This window comes from Cricetulus griseus, chromosome 7, assembly GCF_003668045.3.
Source record: "Cricetulus griseus strain 17A/GY chromosome 7, alternate assembly CriGri-PICRH-1.0, whole genome shotgun sequence".
Lineage (NCBI taxonomy): Eukaryota > Metazoa > Chordata > Mammalia > Rodentia > Cricetidae > Cricetulus > Cricetulus griseus.
Genome location: NC_048600.1, coordinates 63,646,587 through 63,660,258, shown reverse-complemented (window position 1 = coordinate 63,660,258; position 13,672 = coordinate 63,646,587). Strand labels below are relative to the sequence as shown.

General features: G+C 43.1%; 2 protein-coding genes across 2 annotated transcripts; one reads left to right on the top strand and one right to left on the bottom strand.

The window, feature by feature from the left end:
• Positions 1-205: 205 nt before the first annotated feature.
• LOC100769974 (olfactory receptor 56) lies at positions 206-1,153 on the bottom strand. Its single transcript, XM_027426239.1, has one exon. The coding sequence runs from the start codon at positions 1,151-1,153 to the stop codon at positions 206-208; it is 948 nt and encodes a 315-aa protein (XP_027282040.1).
• Positions 1,154-11,756: 10,603 nt separating this feature from the next.
• LOC113836758 (olfactory receptor 2V2) lies at positions 11,757-12,704 on the top strand. Its single transcript, XM_035448292.1, has one exon. The coding sequence runs from the start codon at positions 11,757-11,759 to the stop codon at positions 12,702-12,704; it is 948 nt and encodes a 315-aa protein (XP_035304183.1).
• The last annotated feature ends 968 nt before the right edge of the window (positions 12,705-13,672 follow it).

The following is a 13,672-nucleotide window of genomic DNA, read 5'->3' as shown; positions in this document are numbered from 1 at the left end:
TTATAAACAACAGGTAATAACAGTGAAGCAGTGCTCTCTTGTGAGGCTTTACATTCATATAAAGTGGTCCCTACAAAAATCCCCGTGAGAAGGCCAGTGCCATGATTCTCCTTTATCTATAAGGAAATCGAGATTCACAAAACAAAGATGACTTACCAATGATACGCACACAGCAAGTAACAGTCAGGCACTAGACCATGACTTTTCAATGCTTGCTGCCAATCTTGCAGCGGTCCAGCCCTTTCCGCAGTGCCCCCATCACCTCCCTGTTTCTCAAGCTATAAATGAGGGGGTTGAGCATAGGAGTAAGAACTGTGTAAAAGATTGAGACGATTTTGTCATGGCTAGGAGCCCGGTATCGCCTTGGCCTCAGGTAGATGAACATGGCTGCCCCGTAGAAGAGAGAGACAGCTGTCAGGTGGGAGGAACAGGTGGCCAGAGCCTTTTTTCTGGACTGAGCAGAGTGCATACGGAGCACAGCCCCCAAGATGCGAGCATAGGAAGCCACAATGATGGAGAAGGGGAGGAGTAGCATGAAGACACAGCAGGCAAAGAGCAGGGTGTCAAAAAGGGATGTGTCTGCACAGGCCAGCTTCAGTAAAGCTGGCACCTCACAGAAGAAATGATCTACATACCTTGAGCCACAGTAGGGTAGGCTCATGGCTGCCACCATCTGAATTATTCCATCAAGGATCCCAAAAGCCCAGGAACTCCCAGCAATCTGGAGACAGACCCTTTGACTCATGAGAATGGGATAATGAAGTGGGTGGCTAATGGCCACATAGCGATCATAAGCCATGAGTCCCAACAAGAGCCCCTCAGATCCCACAAGAGAGACAAAAAATCCAATCTGTATGCCACAACCCGCAAATGAGATGGACTTCCTGCCAGACAGGAAGTTGGCTGCCATCTTTGGCACAATGTTACAGACCAACATGAGGTCCATGAGGGAGAGCTGACTGAGGAAAAAATACATAGGAGTATGAAGTCGGGAGTCGGTGTAGATGAGGAGGATGAGGAGAACATTCCCGCAGAGTGCCACTGTGAAGACCACCATAACTGCAGAGAAGAGGACCAGGTCCGTCTGGCTCTGGGAGAAGATGCCTAAGAGGATAAACCCGTCTACACTTGATGCATTCGGCCACATTCCCATGGCACAGTGATTCACAGTCACCTGAAAATAGACACAGAGAAGTCCTGAGACGGAGCGACACAGCTTTGTTTCTGAATTCTTCAGTCAGTTACAGTTTTGTAATTCACCAAAATTTAACAATGTTTGCTTTGCAACACACAGAACAATGGCCTTTAATAGGCCACAACACTTTTCTGGTTCACAGAACTGTATTACATGTCTCTATTTGTATACATCTATACCAAGAACAATAGAATCTATTTTTTTTTTTATGAGTCACAGAACTACTGGGCAATCCTCTTCCGGACAGCAATACCTTGGCTTTTCTATACAGCGCTGACTTTAAGTAACTGGTATCAGACTTTAATACTACTGAGACTATTTACTATGAAAAGAGAACTAATGTATTATAAGGGAAGATGACAAAGACTAGGATGGGAGCCTGGAAAAATGGCTCAGTGGCTAAAGACGTTTGTGGCTCTTGTAGAGGACATGAGTTCGGTTCCAAGAACCCACCTTAGTCAACCCACATCAGCCTGAAACTCTGGTTCCAGGGGATCTAATGTCCTACTCTGGCCTCTGCAGGAACACATACACATACATGCACACATATGCCTGTAGATTATTTCTCTCCCGCCCTCTCTAAATAGTAAACATAAAATCTTGTGATGTTCTGATATTTGTTTGTTTTTGAAATAGTGTCTTTCCCTAAACCCCATGGTAGCCAAGGAACTCACTATGTAGCCTAAGTTAGCTTTGACCTCATGGCAATCTTCCTACTTCAGCTTTTCTAGTGTTGAATTACAGGTGTGTAATTCTCATAATAAATATAATACATGTCTGGCTTCATTCTTGAACCTCTATTTTACTTAGGCCAAAGGTCTTGGAATCTTTCTTACTCCAATATTTCTGTCAATCATTCAATCAAGATTCAAGCTGTCTGAAAACCTCTTGATTCTAGAGTCAAGTTTTCTCAGAATCTAATTATCCCTCACCATCCACACAGTAGTTACCACGATTCATCCTGATAATTACTTACAGCCTTTTTCATGGTTTCTAAACCTTTGAGTTTATTTTCACAATAGTTCTTATGATTCTACTAATGTCTGAAGTGAAAAAATAAACTCCTGCTGAAAGTATATTAATGACTTCCCAATCTAGTCTAATACAAATCAAACTCTTATAGACAAACAAGGCCTTCCATGCAAGTGTGAGTGTATACCCACATGAGCATACACTCATACATCTGCCCCCACCGGTGCCTTGGAGCTTCTACCATTCCCCAATCTTCACAGTGCTTCCTTGAATTTGCTCAAACTGGACACAGCTGCATCCTCACCCTTTCACTTTTTAGAACTTGTCTCTGATGCAGGCTTTTTGCCCAGATCTCTATCTTTAACCTGCCTCTATCTTTACTCAAGCGCCAATTTTTATAGACATGAAAAGTCACATTAAAATCTAAGCATTTTACACTTTCAAGGCCCTTCTCTGATCTGATTCTCACTACTCACCTCATTTGGCTGCATAAATACTTTCCCCCCTGTTTTAATGCCTAAATCGTCTCACTGGAACATAAACATCATCTATTATTCACAGCAGCATCTGGGCAGCCCCTAGGGAGGTCATTTACTTCATAGTATGACCTCAATGAATATGGATGACTGAATAAGATAATTCAGATGAAATATATGACAAAAAGTTCCAAGTTCTGAAAGCAGAAATCCCCTCCTTCCATTTCAGGGAGCTTGTTTTTGACTTGAGCACAGTGATTTGTTACACGATTTCTTTCTTGGTAAGAAAAGGAATGATAACAAAGGAAATAGCCTCAGCTATTTATAAAGCATAGGGAGATTCTTCACAAACGGATGGCAGTTGCACCTCTGAAACCTCTGTGTGCTGGTGTATTCATGTCTACCTAAACCACTGCAAAGAGGAATTGAAGCAATTACCTAGGACACTGGACTCTTTGTATAGAAAGAACTGGGGTAATTCCCTAATTTAGGATGAGCTACATCAGACCAGTGATCAAGAAGTTTTATATCATCCATTTCTTCACAGAACAGAACATGTCTGGTATGCCAGAAATGTGCCCAGGTATTCTTCCAAACAGTGACATCCTGGAATGGAGCTTTCTATAGGAGTGAATTACAGTTCCCTGAGCCTTAAAGTACCTTCTTAGCTATATCAGTTTTAAGATCAACCAGGCTAAATAACTCAGGTCTCCTCTAGTCTAACAGAAAAAGTTCCTCGTGTATGCTGAGACCCCTCCTTCCTACTGATAGCAAGTGGAGGCCTTCAGCCACATACACTCCCCACTCCAACCCTCTTATACTATAAACTAACGTACAACATTTCTTTCTCCATCCTAGATGGATATATGTAAGCAAGGCACCTATACACATAAAATAAAATGAATAAATCTTTTTTTGAAAAAAAGGAAAATAAAAACAATTACTCTAATAGTACCAGACAACCTAAAGCAGAGGAAATACTGGTGAACACATTGTCATGAAGGAAAAAAGTCAATAGCCAGTAATAAGAACTGCCAGGATGAGAGGACATATGTTAAGGAGAATGACCTATGCTCACCTTCTGGTGGGTCCCCTGTGGAAAAAATCATTGGCAGAAATGCCCTTTGGAGAAATTTCTCACTTAACTTTATCTCATCAGTCTTCTGTTGCATTTCCTGGTAGACCAGGGATAAGGAAGAGCTAGCCCCTAGCTCTGATCTCCTTCCTCAGTTCCCTCCCCATCAACCCTCAGCTTCTGGATCACTCTGGTTCAGAGAGTAGGGCTTGGACAGACAACAGCCTCTTCCCAGCAAGAACAGAAAAAAGAAACAAAAAGAAGTCAAAATTAGTCAATCAGATGATGGGCACAAGTGCCAGAGTCAGCCTGTGGACACTGGAGCTCACCCACTCTTCCCTGCCCCATTTGCACAAGGCATCAGCCTCTCAAATGAATCACTGAATTATCCTCCACTGCCCACACAGGTACTTAACACAGACGTTGAGCAAGGACCATGAGGCCTGTGTCTCCCTAGAGGGGCCACAGACTTCAGCCCTGCAATTGGAACTCCCAGACTTGCAATTAAAGAAACTCAAAGTGGCTCAAATGGGGCCAGTGGGGACTGGATGAGGAAGCCTGTCAAGAAAGGCCATGGGACCTTAACAGGAATGTGGAGAAGCTTCCCCATTTTGATGCCCCAGCCCCAACTCCCATTCACCTCACAAACCCTCTCTACCAGGCTTCCAAGGACTCTTTCTCTACCTATGTGCTTCCCCTCACATTCTCCCAATAACCATAAGCCACACTTTAATTGTTCTTTAATTGCCCTCATGAAGTTAGCCTACTTCTTTCAATCATGAATGAAATGCAGAGAAGGAGTGACTTCTCTCTCAGAGAAGAGGTGACCACCGAACACAGTCCTACCCTTGAGGAATTTCTAAGCTTAAACAAGAGGGAAAGGAATAGTACTTAGATCCACAAGATGGTAGCTTGGAATAAATGCCACCCAAACACTTCCAGGTATTTCCATAGGCTTCATGCCCTTCAGGAACTTTCAGAAGAAGAGGTAGAAAGATTGTAAGAGCCAGTGGGGATGGAAGACACCAAGGAAACCAGGCCTTCTAAACACAACAGGGGTGGTGCACATATGAACTCACAGAGACTGTAGCAACATGCACAGGGATTTGGACACAAGCCCCCATCCCTAGCCCAGAAGATATCTTCAATGCAATAAACACTCAAAGGAAAAATTAGTTTTCTCCAACTGAGTCTTCACTGGGTGTCTTAGGGTTTCTATTGCTATGAAGAGACACCATGACCACAGCAACTCTTATAAAAGAAAACATTTAATTGGAGTGTCTCAGAAGTTTAGTTCATTATCATCATGGTGTGACATGGTGGCATGCAGGCAAGCATGATGCTGGAGAGGTAGCTGAGAGTTCTACATCTTGTGCAGGAAGTGGTCTAAGATGTTGGGCAGGACTTGAGCATGTATGAGACCTCAAAGCCCACCTCCATGGCAACACACTTCCTCCAAAAAAGGCCACATGTACTCCAACAAAGCCATTCCACCACTCCCTATGAGCTTATGGGAGCCAATTACATTCAAACTACCACACCAGGTAGACAAACAACACTAAGGACTGGTCCCATGCCCAGCAGTAGATGGACTAGATAAGGTGAACTCAGTGGTATTTGGGGAGGGTCTCTTTCCCTCTCCTTCTCCCTCTCCCTCTCCATAAATATATATATATATATATATATATATATATATATATATATATCCACTTTTATATTGTGTATATGAGTGTGTATGTCTCTGCCTCTGTATGTTTCTTGTGATTTTTCTTTGGCTCTTTTTTTCCTGTTTCTTTTGTCCTGTTCCAGTTTGTTTGTTTTAGTTGCCTGCTTGGTTCATAATGAGAAAAAGAAAAGAAAGTGTAGGTTTGAGTGGGTGGAGAGGTTGGGAAGATCTGGGAAGAGTTGGGAGTGGGAAAACTTTAATCAGGGTATATTGTATGAAAAAAAAACTAGTTTCAATAAAAATAAATTGGCACCATTAATCAATCTCAGCTGCTACATTAAATCAGCCTATTATTAAAACACTAGCTGCTCTCTCAGTTCCTCTTGTCCAAGGACAGACAGATCTTACAGGTAACACACCAACCAAGCAAGAGTCCTCAATGGCATCAACTACCAGATGGTTCAATCCCGAGACACAGATGACCTCATGGTCACATTTGATTTCTGCTTCTGCAGTCTCTTAGATGGAGCTCTTGGACCTAGCCTGCTTGGTATTTTGGAGCTGTCTGCATTTTCTACATTCATTGATGGTGCTGAGAGGGTGGGTAAGTACTCCCTGCAGCACATGACAGATTCAGGCTGTGGTTGCCTGATCCCTGGCATCGTGACTCTGTGTTTAAGTAATGTCTTTTTGAAAGTGGACAGACCACATAGAAGTGTTTCTTCAACACATTCCAGGGGGAGATTCTCCTAGCCATGGAGGGATAAGCCTTTCTGCAGCAAAATAATCCACGTGCCTCATTTTTATCTGCACCATGCTTCCACGTGGGTTTAATTCCTTCTTTGATGAGATGGAAGTCACTGTGCCTGACAGTACCATGTGGCTACCAAACCTCTAAAAGCACTCCCCAGAGGCAAATGTTCAAGTCTATTTGAGATTTTGTTCCTAGTTCGGTAAGATGATGAACAGTCCTGGCTTCTCCTGGGTTGCCAGAAAGTGGATTGCCATACAGGGGATGCTGTGTTCTGACTATTGTTGTCTTCCTCCTCCTCAACATCATTCTGCATGAACTGCTGTGCTCCTCATTCTGATCGACATCCCACTCTCATCTTCTTTCAATCTGTTGAATTTATTCATCCTCTCATCACTGCTGTTGACCCCAATGTGCTTGTTCATCCACCTTCCACAAACTCACCCCTCTTGTCTCTAGAAAATGGTGAAAACTTCTCTGAAATGGAAGGTGGAGATGATGATGACAGTAATGCCCACAACACAGATGGAGATCCCCTGGGCTTGGGGCAGTCAGATGTAGGAGATCCCACAGCCATGGGGCAAGCAAGTGTAGGAGATCCCACAGCCATTGAGCAGGCAGGTGTAGAGCATCAGTGCACCAATGCAGAGAAAGCAGTCTCACTCCAGGAGAAGCCAGCACCACCACCCCAGTGAACTGCCATTCGAGATCTAGACTGTGATGCTGTTGCCATGGTAATGTCCAGTCTCCGATCCTATATACTGTAGCTCCTGAAACCCATATCCCTGCTGGGCCCTGCCCTGTGATCACCCAGGAGCCAGAAACCCAGGTTCCTGCCTAGGACTGGGGTGGCCACCATTGCTTTTTCCATAGAGCTCGCTGGACAGCTGTGCTTGCATCCTACATAACCATTAATTGTTCTCTTGGTGAGTTATATTGATACTGTATTCATAATAGCTGGAGATTTCCTTTATTTCTAATTGTGTAAACATTTAAAAAATAAAGTATATTAAAATATGTAGTTTTTTATTTCTATCATCTTCAGCCTGACTCTATCCATAATACTATTTATTGCTATTATTATTTTCAATTGTCTAATTTTGAATATATAGTCAAAATTTTCAGTATATACATATACTGAAATATATGTATGTATATATGCATATGTATCTGTGTATATACATACAGATATTCTGAAAACATCCATTCTAACATAAAAGACAGGTGCTAAATACAGTTTTGTGGATGTGGTTATGGTTCTTCTCTTCCCTCTAGATTACAAACTCCTTGGCACTAGGCTTGTGTTAAGCACCCACCTTTTTGCCTTCTTTTCTTTTGTTTCCCCTGGAGTCTTGCTTTGTACCAGTGGTGGTTTGAATGAGAATGGCCTCATATATTTGAATGCTTAATCACCAGGTAGTGCTACTACTTGAGAGGTATTAGGAGGATCAGGAGATGTGGCCTTGCTGGAGGAAGTGTGTCACTGAAGGTGGTCCTTCAGGTTTCAAAAACCCACATCAGGTCCAGGTTCTCTGTCTGTCTGATTTCGGATCAGGATATAGCTCTCAGCTACTTCTCCAGCACCACACCTGCCTGCTGCCATGCTCAAGTAGCCATGATTATAATGGACTAAGCCTCTGGGACTGTAAGAAGTCTCCAAATTAAATACTTTCCTTTATAAGAGTTGCCTTGACCATGGTATCTCTTTAAGGAAATACTGACTAAGACAGTACCTCAAGCTGGTCTTGAAATTTTGAATGCTGGGATTGCAGTATGGATCACCACACCTAGCCAGTGCTCACATTTGATTCAAGTATGATATCTCATCAAATTCTCTACATATCATTGGCAATCAGTAGACATAGGTTGACTTTGTGAGAGCAGAAAAAGGGCAGGTTTGAACAGTAGTTGCAGAAAGAACGTAGGTGACAGCCACAGATAGAGATCCTATCATGGCCCCTGGGGCTCACAAGGATAAGGTGATAGAACACCAAGAGACTGGCCCTAAATTTCTCTATTCCTGAGCTCTGGCTGGCCCAGAGAGTAGAAACTCTGGGTCGCTTTCTTCTCTCTGTCCCCACTGGCCTTGGGCCTGCTATTATCTCCAAGCTCCCTCTTTGGGTGGGTTTAATTGTAAGCTTGGGGACTCTGGTTCCAGAGCGGGCATTGGTGGGCTCTCATGAGAGTTCCTTACTCAGTCTTTGTATTAAGCTCCTGTGTGAACAGTAGGAAGCAGATCTGCAAGGCAGGTGAGAGACCGATGACTGAGGGGGGCAGGCAGGCATCAGTGAGTGGCCTCCAGTTCTTAGGTGCTGGTTCTGATCTGTCACTACCATCTCATTAACTCAGTCTATTTCTCCTTCTTTCAACTTTCTTCCTTTGCTTTGATGCATAGTAATTACACGTATTTAAGGTATTGAGTATAATATTTTAATATATACAATATACAATGATCAGATTATGGAAACTGGCATATCCACCACCCCAGATATTTGTTATTTTGTCAACTTTCTCCTCATGAGAAGAGGCTGTTCATCTGAGACACGCTGTCTGAAATAGGGTCGCTAGGGTGGTGTAAACATCCACAGCCTGGCTCAGAGGTTGATGTGGCTGGGGAAGGAGATCAGATCTGTGAAGAGCAGCTACTTCCTGTCCTTTCACCTAGTAAGTGAGAGCACAGGAAAATAACAATGAAATTACTTTGGTAGAAGTTCCTTCACTGAGTATCTGTGTTGAATTTGTTTTCCTGAAGGAAACCCAATGAAAGGTGAGTAGGGTCTCTTTCCTGCCGACCCCCCAACACATGCACCCCCCCCACACACACACACACTTTCTCTTTTGTAATCTCTATTACCGGTAACTGATTCATTTTCCCCTTTCTATTTATATATCAGCATATCCTCTTCCTTTTCTTGTCTGCCTCTCTCAAGGGCTCATTGTTGAATTTCTTCTTTTTTTTAGTGAAAGGAGAGGAGAGACGAAGAGAGGAAAGGAGAGAAGGAGAGGGGAGGGGGGGTCAGAGGTAGCATTTTCCAGGATGTGGGGACAGAGCGACAGCTTAGTGGATTCTGTTCATAATACCAGAAAGAAATGCTATTGTTCTTATTTTTCATTTCGAATGCATGTGTGAGTCTGGGCTGAGGCTCAAGAGGCATGTTTGAGATCCACTGATTTGTGGGTCATCTGGAGAGGTAACCAGAAGGACAGGTGTACTTTCTGACTCCTATGCCTCAAGCTCTTTGTCATCACTCTGAGAATTTGTCCTGAGTCCAGAAGAGTCAGACATGCACTTTTAGTGCTCACCTATACTTGAAATCTGTCTCAGTGAAATGATGAGAAGATTCAAGTGTCATAAACTGTATTGTAGTCACTGCATATGAGTATTTTGTCTCACAGGAAACCAATTCTGCTCTTCAAGATTAATAAGAGCATCTACACATGTCCATCATTTGGACCAGAAGGCTTTTGAATGTGCCAAAAAATAAGAGAAAGAGAATTCAGTTTTCTAATTGATAATTTCTCCCAGAGAAGTCAACTTGTTCTCTTAGGATATGTTTTCCTAGTAATAACCTGATGTAATGCAAAGTGCCTATACTGTAGAGTCAAAAGCCCTGGTCCAGTTCCTCATGCAAGGCAATATAGGCATCTCTTTAGTGCATGTGTCCTCGTAAAGCATCTATTTGAACACTGAACCACTGCATGGTCAAGTGGAATGATTGATGTGATGATACAGGGAGCAACAGTTGACTGCGACTTTTTAGCAACTACAAACAGCCTATCACTAGGACGGAAATCATTGCCCCTTCTCTGAAGAATAAAGGCACATTCATAGTCTCAAAATATTTAAGACGTAGCTATCGGGTCAGTGAAAATCTCCATCTGTTCTGAGTGATAAGATTCCTGGCTCACGCTCATTGGAACTCACCTTATTATACCAGCGACCAGGCCCTGAAACTGGCCCTTGAGACCCAGTGGTAGGTTATGGTCCCTATTGATTTCCATTCACTAGCGTCCATGGCCTCATGTGGTCCCTTGCCAAAGTGGATTTAGTAACTCAGATCTAGTAGTTAGAAAGCTGCAGTACTGACGGAGTGCCATTTCTCACTTTAGCTGGCAGGAGACTTCAGCTTCCCCCAAGGATAGAGTTCTCAGCTTTCGGATGTTTTATCCTTGGAGACATTAGCTATGTCCACGCTATGAGGTACCCTGTGAGAGGAGAACAAAAACTGCCAACAGTTGCATGAGGGATCTTGGAGTAAAGCCTATTCTGGTCATGCCTTGGCAGGAGGGTATCTGGCCAACAGCCTGACAATAACCACATGATAGGCTCTACACTAAAAAGTCACCCAGCTAAGCTGTACTGGGGCCATTAGCCCTCAGAAACTGTGATATAATTAATGTTTCTTAGTGTGTTTCACTTAAGTTGCTAAATCTTGGAGCTATGTGTCATACAGTGCCAGACAGCTAACACAAGATTAAAAGGGAAATGTTTCACTGCTGTGCTACTGGCAGAACCATAAAAATGCCTGACACTTCCTTATTGCAGTGCAACAACCCTGTGTTCCTACCAATAGAGAGATGAGGATCGGGGGTGGCGGGTGGAGAATTAAGAGTTTGAAGCCAGCCTGAGCTATATGTTGAGGCACTACCTGAAAAAATTGAGTAAATAATAATAATAAAACAATAAGAAAAAAGAAAAATAATGCCTAATAGTGATATTCAGAATTAATATGCAAGAGCAATTGGAAGTATAGCTACAAACTGATCAGAGAAAGGTTCGAATTTTTTTATGATACAAATTGTGAGTCAAAGTAAATATTTTCCTAAGTCACAAAAATACCTGGATATACCTTTGAGGGGAGCCAATGTGAAAAAACGGTCAGAGTATGAAGTTAGTATTAAGAGCTGCAGTCAGGATCTACCACTCAATTCTTTATAATTATTTATTATTTTGTTGTTTTTGTTAGTTTTTTTTTTAAAGACAAAGTGTGATCATTATAGAACCCAGAGTGGCCTTGAACTTGTGATCTCCTGTCTCAGCCTCATGAATTGCCACACCCAGAAGATTTGTTCTTTTGTGTGCCCTGGGGTCCAGTATTTTCATGAACATCATCAATATTGCTTTTAAAAAAAAAAAGACATTATTATTGCCAGGTGTTGGTGGTGCACGATTTTAATCCCAGCACTTGGGAGGCAGAGGCAGGCGGATCTCTATGAGTTCGAGGCCAGCCTGGTCTACAGGGTGAGTTCCAGGACAGCTTCCAAAACAAGACAGAGAAACTCTGTTTTTTTGGGGGGGAGGCATTTCTATTTGTGCTTGTTCATATAAAATTAGAGAATATCACTGGCTCCTTTGTAAGAGCCTCTCCATTTTAAGAATGTAACCCACTGGGAGAATGCTTATCTAGTGTACACGAGACTCCTGGTAGAATATTTAGTACAGAGATAAAGAAGGAGGTGGGAGGAAGGGAAGAGGCGTGTGTGTGTGTGTGTGTGTGTGTGTGTGTGTGTGTGTGTGTGTGTGTAAGTCAGAGAGAAAAAATCAGAGGTTGGGAGGGAGAGAGGTATCAATTAACTAGTCTTTCTTTGTGTTTTCAGGTGACCTGCTACAACAACTGGGCATGGTACGGTGGCTGAACCAGTCATCCACATATGACTTTATCCTCTTGGGCATCTTCTCCCACAACCCAGCTGATCATCTTCTTTTCTCTGTGGTCATGCTAGTCTTCACAGTTGCACTCTGTGGGAATGGCCTCCTCATCTTTCTCATCTACACTGACCCCCGACTTCATACTCCCATGTACCTCTTCCTCAGTCAGCTCTCCCTCATGGACCTCATGTTGGTATGCACCAATGTGCCAAAGATGGCAATCAACTTCCTGTCTGGCAGGAAGTCCATCTCCTTTGTGGGTTGTGGCATACAAATTGGCCTCTTTGTCTGCCTCGTGGGGTCTGAGGGACTCTTGCTGGGGCTCATGGCTTATGATCGCTACGTGGCTATTAGCCATCCACTTCACTATCCTGTCCTCATGAATCAGAAGGTCTGTCTTCAGATTGTCGGGAGCTCCTGGGCCTTTGGGATCGTAGATGGCCTGGTGCAGATGTTGGTGGTAATGTCCTTCCCCTATTGCAACTTGAGGGAGGTGGACCACTTCTTCTGTGAGATGCTTTCCTTGTTGAAGCTGGCCTGTGTGGACACATCCCTATTTGAGAAGGTAGTATTTGTCTGCTGTGTCTTCATGCTGCTGTTTCCTTTCTCCATCATTGTGGCTTCCTATGCTCGCATCTTGGGGGCTGTGCTCCGAACGCACTCTACTCAGTCCCGTAAAAAGGCTATGGCCACCTGTTCTTCCCACCTGACAGCTGTCTCCTTCTTCTACGGGGCAGCCATGTTCATCTACCTGAGGCCAAGGCGATATCGAACCCCAAGCCAGGACAAGGTGGTGTCTATCTTCTATACGGTCCTTACTCCTATGCTCAACCCCCTCATTTATAGCTTGAGGAATCGGGATGTGATAGGAGCACTCCAGAAAGGGCTAGACCGCTGCAGGGTTGGCAGCCAGCACTGAACTCTGTAGCTGAACTCTGTCGCATCATAGCTGTGTGGTGACCAGTAAACAAACCCTTCTCCGTGAGACTCCGTTTAATCATTAACAGCGACATGCATGACAACTGCTATCTTGAAAGGGACTTTATAAACCCTAAACCAGTACTAACTACATCTCTTGTGGTGAATGGGTTTCCCCCTCTCTCTTTTGCAGAATTGTTTCTAAATATATTATAGAGGACAGGGAGGCTTTGTTAATTCAAGCGCTGATTGTCAGGGCATTGAGATTGTGTCCTTTATCATTTAAAGTTAGAATGTTTCCCTTACCTGAAGACATAACCTTTCTCACTAATGTTCAACTACTTGTTCAGTTTCTTACTTTCCAGGCAGTAGGATAATTTTGGCCCCTTATTGACACGTGTGATAATTTTTTTCTAATTTACATACTGTGCCATGCTCCATATTTGTTTATGAAGCTATCACTCGCCTGTTATTTATATAATATAGCCTCCCATGAGTGGCATAAATGAAAAACTTTCTAGATGGCAGGAAGCAAGCCTCTGGAGTTCTTTTCAGAGATGCCTCATCTTTATACTGTGAAACCTTAGGAAGACTGTTTCAAGGAATAAAAACAGAACGTTTTGCTGTTTATTTTCATACTCTGTATGTAGGACATAGTAGTTATACACGGGAGTGATGGATGCATACAGTCCGATAGCAAAAAAAGAAAAAATGCCACCATCTGTCACTTTTGTTTTTACTTATACTTGTCATTTTTTCCTTCGCTTGAAGTTGAATCTCAATATGGTGCTCAAGGTGACTTCAACCATGTGGGCACTAGGAGTCTCCTGGCCCATTCTTGACTGTTTAGACTAAACTGTTTCCCCTCCAATAATACATAGCAAAATTTGAACTTTAACTCGATGTCACTTACATTTCAATTATAAATAGGACTCACATGCATCTTGCTGAGCTGGGCATTAGTTGTTT